Raw genomic sequence first — 9,358 nt, 5'->3', positions numbered from 1 at the left:
GAGAGCTTGACGCCACTTGGGTCTTTCCACTGGATAAGTGGAAAAATGATAAGAGTAGAGGCAGTTTATCGTGGTTCATGAAGCAATCACTGGTCTGCAACACCATTAGACGTCTGGAGGTGCACCACACTATATATTAGTTTACGGTTTATTTTCTTTAATTCCAGCTATCTGCATCTAAACACACGCAATGGACCACGTACGATCAGTGGAGGTGAATTGAAGCAGACGCTGCTCGTAGACAAAGTGCAACCGACCCCACTTGTGGTTTTTATGCAAACAATAATTTTGGGAGCTTAACGCCAGATTTGAATTATTTGATTGTACTTCTTGCTTGAGATCCAGGCTTCAAACACGCCTATCTTCATTTCCAGTAGATTAAATCAAAAGTGTGGGGGCAGCTGAAATGTGTGCTGTCTAGAATACGGTTCTGCAAGTTGCGTATAGAAAAACTGGCTAAAATCGGCTGTGCGTTCATTATTCTGAATCTCCGACTACTTTCCAACAGTCGCACCCATGTGAGAACCTGGCTCAGGAGTCGATTAGTCCCGATGCTTCCTTCTTCAGGGAATTTCTTATCATGGTGTGAATATTCCCACCCCGCACACACAACCCCATCAACGCAGCATTTTAAAAAGGTCTACAACAATCGTCGAAAAGGTCAACGTGCCACGTAAAAAAAAAAAAAAAAAAACCTCTTCAATCCAGCCATTTTGAAAAATGAAACCATGACAACAAATGCTCATACAGGACAAGGATTTCTAAAACGTTTGGAAAAGATAGTGTGACACTGATATGACAAGTTGATGAGGAAACACTGCATCACTCAGGGGTAACGCATACGATAACCACTACATGGGCACTCATCGTTCACGGATCAGCTCCTTTGTGGAGGTGACTCACGATGAGGAGGCGCACAGGGAGGGACAGTGAGGAGGACGCTCAAGGACAAACCCGAGAACTGTAACTTGGTACTCTTACGAGAACATTTGGAGCAGCTGTGATAAGAGAAACCGAGCCACAGAATCAACAAATGGGTCGTTCAAATTAGTTCCCATGTGTCAAAGCAATCATGCTGTTAATCTCAGCTGCTTGAGAATAAATTGACACATTAAAAAAAATAGTTTAATAAGCCTGAACGAGCGCCAAATGACCGTCACAGAACTGTGTCACAACAGCTCAATCAAATCGATGACTGTGCCGTGAGACTGATGACTCATCTCCCAGTGTACCCACTGCAAAAACTGCACATCCTCCCTTTTTTTCAATAACTCTTGCAGACAGTTCTCCCAAGCAGAGCAGCCACGGGTCACTATAAGCCTATAAACCACGGAGCAGTACCAGGAACACCAGCTTAGCGATGACATAACTTCATTTCAGTGAGGGAGGAGTTGCCAAACCACATTTCTGTGGACTCATTCAAAAATATCATCACACATGCTTCTCCAAAACCTGCCAGGAAGAGAACGTGTTGTGGGGGGGGGGTTGCAGATTTTATTAATGGAAGCACTCAAAGAATCCGCCCAATTCTACAAACGTTACGTCGCGTAAAATGCAAAACATGTGACGATTTGTAAATCTTATAAAAACACATTAAGGGCGCATATTAAACCTATCAAATGTTGCAACCGAGACGCTGAACCATTTTAGAAAAGACTGTAATTTTTGTATTTTATGGCAGAAACACTTAAAAAAATTGGGGCCATGCTGTAAAATAAGTAAAGATTGAGAAACGGCTGGAGGAGTTTTACAATTATGTTAATTGGCAACAGGTCCGTATCAGGACTGGGAATAAAAACAGCACTTAATCTATTAGATGTAAAGATGGGCAGGGGTTCACCAGTCTGTGAAAATGTAAAAATAGTGGGACAATTTCAAAATGATGCTCCTCAGTGGAAAATGTATCTACAATCCATATCATCGACAGAGTTTAGGAATCTGGAGAAATCTCTGAGTTCAAAGGACAAGGCTGAACGTCATACTGGACACCACGACCTTTGGGCCCTCGAGGGTCACTCCATTAAAAACAGGGCAGATTGTGTTCTAGACACCACTGCACGGGCTCAGAAACACTTCTGTAAGCTGCACACAATTACTGGCTAAAGCTCTATCGTGCAAAGAGCAAGCCGTATGTGAACGTCTTCTCTGGACCAAAGCTCATTTAAAACGGACTGAGAAAAAGTGGAAAACTGTTCTGAGGTCAGACAAATCAAACCAGACGCCTCGTCGTCTGTACTGAAAAGGAGAAAAAACATCCAGTTTGTTATCAGCACACAGGTCAAAAGCCTGCCTCTCTGATGGTATGGGGGTGCATTAGTACCTCTGGCATGGGCGGATCTACAGGTACAGGTTTTAGAACAAACTCTGCTTCCATCTAGATGACGTTTTCAGAGAAGTACTCAAGACAAACTAAACATGTTGCTGCCATCAAATGTAAAATTACCTTCACTTGTCCAAATAATGGTACAACTTTTAGAAATTTTAACAAGCTGACGAAAATACAGGTGTACGAAATTGGCTAATCATTGATTTTCACTTCTACATCCTGCACAACTGTTTCAGAATAAAAGTCCCATCAGTGCAGCAGGTAACCCTTCTGAAGCAATGGCGGTGGCAAGCGTCCGTGAAGACGTGCACTTGCAAAAAAAATAATAATAATAATGCTGGAGAGCATTTGCACCAAGCTACAAATCACACTCATTGCATGCAGAACCATAAAACGCTTACATCTGGGCTCACCTACAACAGAGAGATGGCCTTTTAATCCCCTCATGTGGCGACATGATCAAGGCGAGGATTAAGAGCTAGCCAGTCACTCCGTCAGTCCGTCAGCACTGATGTCTGCTTCTGTGCTCGCATCGTGAGTCGCAGAGCTAAACCTTTACACTGGACAAGTGGAGCTCAGCAGATTATAAAGGCCAAGCTGTGGTTGTATATATATATATCTATAATGCAGAGCGCTGTAGGACCGACACAGCCGTATCTATAAATACGCTCAGGAACCTTCTGATCTGAAGGATGAGCACATCAAGCGCTTTAACTAAACTTTAGGAATTAAACGGGAAAACTCAACAGGGTTCTGCTCCAACGACAAAAGCCAGGCCAGAGTTTCAAACCATTATTTTGTGTTAAATGAGAATAAATCAAACGACAGGAGTTCCATGGATGTTTCGCTCCCCATCTGTTAGTGCTCTGGATGTGTGCTGGGGATGACTCTCAGCTACTCCCTATAGAGCTTGTTGGGGGGGTTTTTTGTGCTCATGTTAGTTAGACTCTTGAATCGAGTTGAGCACAAAATTTAGGGCATATTGCCACTGATGACTTTATGAAAGTTCCAATAAAATCTAAATCCCAGCCGATATATCGGTTAGATTGATATTTTAGGCCAACATTGGCATTCGGGAACATATCGGAAACTGTGATAATTGTCCCATCGTAGGGACAGGGAAGGGCGTTTCTTTGTTTAATTTATATTTATGTAGCAAACTTGATAACTTTATGGTGACTAGTGGATGACGGAACGTGAACGCACGTTAGGAAGACTGTTTCAAGACTTCAAGTTAGGGATGCACGATATTTTCTGCATGGTATCCGTATCGGCCGATATTAGCGTTAAAGTTAAATATCGGCCATTCCTTAAACGTGGCGGAGAGGAAGAAGTCAAATGGCAGGAGTGTGGAAGTTTTTTTTCATTGAGGATGTCTGGTTCCAAAGATTACTGGACTACGTTGAGCCTCGCTACATCGTCCCCAGCTGGAGATATTTTTTTCCGACGTCATTGAGAAGCTAATAGCCGATAGCACTTGGGTGAGTTTTACCACAGACATTTGATGTCGTGTTAGCCCCGTTAGCATGATTAGTCTTACGGCACAATGGATAGAAAAACTTTGAACTTAAAAAGGCTGTCCTTCATGCACAGGAGTGCAGAGGATCCCACACCGCAGCTTTAGGAACCAGGAACAAGCCTCCACAAGCGAGACAGCATCGCAGGTGACCAAGTTAAAGTGCTATGCATACGGCTGTTACTGAATATATGTCACCAGCTCTTACACATATTCTGTAGCAAATAAGTCTAAATAAGAGGGCTATGTTCTGACAAAGGAAAGTATATTAAAAATATCAGTATTGGACAAAAATCCAATATAGTGCATCCCTACTTCAAGTGTTTTAAAGTAGCTGTTTACTTAAATTCTTGGGGGTGGACAAAGCTCAGAATATTTCCAGCCATTATAATGGTCATCAGCATTATAGCCTTGCCCTCCCAGTATTGGTATTGACGATAGCCAAAATTTCCATATCAGTCGGGCTCTAATAAAATCCAACTCAACCAAGACGAAACAAAATAATTTCCCAATATAATCCCACTCTTGACGATGAAACTCATTTAAAAGCAGCTACTAATTAAGTGTTTGCCATTTTTATAGCATAAAAAAAGAAAAGCAATGTTCTGGACCATGATTCTAATCCAGATGTCACGCTTCAGGATTCACTCCAGACTTGGTTCTTCCCGACTCCTGGAGGACGTCCACATCATTGATGTCCACCTGACGCTGCTGCTGGACTGACGGCCGTTCCTTCACTGAGCGGATGCAAAGATCAAGATGGCTTCAGCTCAGCATCACCAAGTGATGGTGGTCCAGCTGGAGCATTGGGTGATGAGTGTTTCCAATCTTGTCCTCAATTTTCACCCAACTTAGACATCCCTCACCGCCAAAGGCAAAAGAGCAATAGTGTCTATGCAATAGGGTGTCTGTTAGCAAAATAACTCAAATTCCCATTAAGTTCTCACTGGATGTACATCTACATCTGATTAACTTTGAGTCAACCCAGTTTAAGAAGGTTGCCACAACTAATCGACAGCCAACACAAAAGTGCCTACAACTCGATCAATTTGAGATAATTTGCTGACAAATTGCTGTGGAAGTAGCTGAGAGTCGTTCACGTGCACTTCACGTGTTTTCCTCTTCAACACTGCCCTTCACTTCTACTTCGATCCTGCACAATCACGTATTTTTCTAAATAGTTTTAACATCAGCTTCACCCCTGAGTCATCCCACAAACAGGAAGTCTGTAGTTTCTATGTGAGCTGAGATTGAAGAAAACCACATCATAAACCTGAACACATCAGACCTCGTGGATTTCAGGGAAACAATTGTATTTTTAAAACGCAAAACCTTAATTTAGACCACAAACGTCTAAACTTAAAGCATCAACATAGGGATCAAATGAGAAACTGACTGTTTTTTAAAACTTTGAGGACACTCCTGTCCCTAATATAGCTCGAGTCAGACAGATTTAACCGAAACTAACATGTCCTTAAAGGCGTTTAGCCCCCATTCACAGCCTAACCGAGCTGCTGGCACCGCCGGCTACAATGAAACGCGTTCACCGGCACGCACGGATCATCTCTGGGACCAGTTAGCCTGTTAGCATAGACACAATGCCCGCTTCCCCAGCGCGAGGTCCTGGTGTTGCTCCAAAACCCAGTCCGTACTTCCATTGAGGGGGGGTAGTGTTGAATCACTCACCTTCTTCATCCGCGGAGCCTCGGCCACGGTCCCGTCCCGGTTGACAAACGCCTCCCCGCCATTCTGCTGTGGGTCCGGATGCTTCAGAGCCGAAGCTTGAGGCATCTTCGCGGCGTTCGGGGTGAGCAAGCCCCGGCTGCCCTCCCCAGCTTTCGCGGAGGGCTCCGCGGCGGAGGAGCCGGCCTCGTGCGGGTCCTTCCTGGCGATGGTCTTGTCCTCGGACGTGGGTGTCACCGGGGACTCGGCCGGCAGGTCTTTACCGGGGGACACGTCTTTGAGCTCGACCTCTGCCATTTTCGCTGCCACAACCTGGACTGACATCGCCGCAGTTGCTCTAAGTCCTTTTTCCTCTGATAGCAGCTCGAGCCGGATGTGAGCGGAGCGAGCGCCGCCAGGTGCATTATGGGAGTTGTAGTTCCACGCGATTTGCTTCGCTAACCTTTAAACAGAGCAACTCTTAACAGCAATGAAAACAGTGATTTGTGAATTTCCAGCAAATCTCTGAGAAGGAAACAATTAATTCGACAAACAATCTAATTTAGCAAATTAAACATTCCAGAAGTACATTTTGTCTACATTTCCCAAAAGAAAAAGGTGTGGAGACAGTGCAGCTGGAATGACGACTTAAATTTGCAAAATATTTAAAGGTTTTAACAAATTCACGTAAAAAGTTTAAATGCCCTGTATAATATTTTTACGATTTTATGATATCGATTATGGGAATGCTAAAAATGAATGTTATGAAGGGCTTCTTTATAAGTGAAAGAATACGTTTTACAATTGTGCAACATTATCTGACAGTATTTTTTACAACACTGCATCAGAAAACATCTGTGGTGGCACATCCTGACTAAATGGGTACAGCATTAAGGCCAAAGCATTAAAAACGACTTATACTGCCACCAAGAGGATGTTTACATTATCAAGTACAAATATTTGAAAGAAAAGACCAAAATAAAGTTGTTTCCTTTTTAATATCTCAGCTTTTTTTTTTACATCTTGTGTCAAAAAACATGTTTGAGCAATGACAAATACTCTATTTACATTCAGGGTAATGGGTCGGAGCCCTTTGCTGTCAAGTAAACAAATGTGAGGTATCCGAGGCTGACATGCTGGTACATTCTCGAATGACAAAGCCAGGAAGGAAAAAATATTTTTTTTAAAACAAACCTCTTAAGGGCTTTGTGATGCAAAAAAAAAAAATCCTAAAATGTTAAGAAAAAATGTTGCCAGTTTTTACAGAAAATATGAGACAACGTCCAACGTGGAGAACGTTTTCTGAACTTTAAAATGAAAGAGCAAGCCTTACAACACGGTGTTGTAACAAAACAACAGCATTTAAAACTTCAGTCTTCAAATATCCACAAGATGTTCACACCAGAGAGGCCCAGATTCACCCTCCTATAAAAAAAATAAACAAAAAGGAAAAACAGTTTATTCTTTCAATTTCAAACGATTCACTCAAAATAAAAGTGACCCACGGTGCAAAATGAGCCCGAATGAGCTGCAGAGGAAAATAAGTGAAAATATTGATTTTAGCGTAAAATTAAAGTCCATAGAGACCAAATCTGATGATCCCGGTATCTAAAATAGAATACAGTAGTCCTTCACTACTTTGCGGTTCAACTTTCGTGGACTCGCTCTTTTGTGGTTTTCAAAGTAAGATTGTACACGAGGAAAAAAAAAATGTACAGGACGCGATTGTCAACTTTAATATTACTCTCGTGATTGGAAAAAGTATGGGATACTGTACAGTAAAAAGTTAATGAAAAGATTAAATACTTTGGACAGGCACCACCATTTTGTAGTCTTCTCTCAATAAGCCAACACTGTATCACCGCTCATAAAGACTACATTTCCCAGAAGCAAACAGTGCCCCACCAAGAAGCCCTGTTGCCTTCTGCTGAAACACTAGAGGGCAAGTTTTGATCTGATCGGAAAAATTTTGGTCCTTTAGTGACTTCGGTGCCCAGCGGATTCAGAGAGCCGCATGGAACCGGACCAGAACTAAACCCCCAGACCCAACGGCGAACACGAGAACTGGTAGCCGGCACACGGGGACTTCCGAGCGGGGACCCGCAGTGGTAGGTGCTGCGCTCATACAAGTATGTCGCTAAAATTAGGAGGTTTGAGTTTAGAACATTGTAAGAGTGTGGGGTTTATAAAACCTTAAAACATACATAAATACTAAAATTAATGTAGCGGTTTCCAACAGTAAATAAATCTTGGTGTTAAACTTTTGTAATTTTCTTTTGAAATCGACACTTGACGTAGCACTTGGAAATCCCTTCATATAATGTTTAGGTAATTTGTCGTTCCCTTTTTAAATATAGGGCTGAAATTCCCAATGGCGTCATCCTGGACTAAACATAGGCAAAAGTGGCCCTTGGACAATCTCAATCCGGTCCCCATATCCTTCACTGAAACAACAAGTTGACTTTATCTGCATTTTATCAAACATTTCGAACAACTAACGTACTTTCCGCCGTACTTGTCGCATCAGTTCAAATATGTTTAAAAACGTGGAAAAATCCATAAATATGTCGCTTCGCCGTATACGTCACATTTATTATGCATCACCGCTGACAACCAGGAAATGTGGGCCCATGTGCCAGAAATGAACAGTTAACCACACACTGTTTTGCAGGTGCTCACAAACTTCTCAGTAAATGTAATTTTTTTATAAAACCTGTCACTATGAACTCGTTTCCCATGAAACGGACAGATCGTTTAACGAGTTTTGGTTCAACTGACCTCGAAGTTTTGAAACATCGTTGATATTTCACCTTTATCAAAAAGGAGCATCACTCCCAGAATGGGTTCCCATGACGATAACGCGTTAAAGAACCCTTTGTTCAATGACACTCCTTTTCAGGAGGTGGGCACCTTTTGATGAAACATTGCACGTTATTAAATCAAAGATGTCACTTCTGTTTTATTTTATAGCTGAATGTTTATTCATGAACATGTGTGTTTTAAGTCGTCTCTCTTTAAGATAAACTTTTATCTTATTTTTCTCTTTTAAAAGGAAAACTTTTAAGGCAGAGAAAGGGACTATAGATTTATTTAAGAGGCCTTTATAAAAAACACGGCCAAGAGTTAGGACCATCCCTCCTGAGGTGGACCTTCATTTCTGTTTTTACACAGACAGTTAGGTTTCACTTCTTCTTCTACACACTACTACACTGGAGCTCGGAACTGGGGAGGGAAGAAACCCAGCTTCTGCACTGGACTCAGAGAGAAGCATCCTTTCTGCAGACGTCTCAGGACGAGAGAAAGATACAGAACCTGAGCGAACCAGAACCATCACTCCGCAGTGGTAAATCCCAGCTGACTTCAGAGCCAGTGGCCGGACCTTCGTCCTCCAACCGATGATAGGTGAACTTGGAGGAGACAATCAGCCTCTCAGTCACCGGAGCATCTCTTGCTGGTATCAGTTTAAGCAGCTGTTGGAAACATGCTCTGACCATCTCATCCTGGTAGGAGAGAGACGCCTTTCTGGTGACCCTACATCTCAACTTATCAGACAAACTATCGCTCACCTTAGACACAATTTTTAACCACTGCACAAACAGGAACCAGTCTAAAATCTGCCTTTTAAGTTTCCTAATCAATTAGACCTTTGATGCAAAGCTATTTGGTGTTCAGTTAATTTTCATCGCATATATCACAGATTATTTTTATAATAAAATACATAAAATCAAAAGAATTTGTGATTATTTTGGCATATCTGTGTGTATTAACTGAACTGACGCCCTTTAAACACGAGAAAAGGACTCACGTTTCAGTTTACATTGTTTTGGGGTAAATAGAGACTGATTTTTCCTCTC

The 9,358-nt window shown here is 42.1% G+C and overlaps 1 protein-coding gene across 1 annotated transcript in view; it reads right to left on the bottom strand.

Moving 5' to 3' along the window:
• Positions 1-6,765: 6,765 nt before the first annotated feature.
• The window catches only part of tmem209 (transmembrane protein 209), a gene marked incomplete in the record, with an annotated part of 11,715 nt that continues 9,122 nt past the window's right edge, over positions 6,766-9,358 (bottom strand). The window contains 1 exon segment of the mRNA XM_037696288.1: positions 6,766-6,929. Coding sequence (XP_037552216.1) covers positions 6,875-6,929 — 55 coding nt within the window.

Source organism: Nematolebias whitei, chromosome 22 (assembly GCF_014905685.2).
Source record: "Nematolebias whitei isolate Nwh7 chromosome 22, NemWhi1, whole genome shotgun sequence".
Classification (NCBI taxonomy): domain Eukaryota; kingdom Metazoa; phylum Chordata; class Actinopteri; order Cyprinodontiformes; family Rivulidae; genus Nematolebias; species Nematolebias whitei.
Note: the sequence above shows the minus strand (reverse complement) of the source record. Positions and strands in the feature narration are given on the sequence as shown.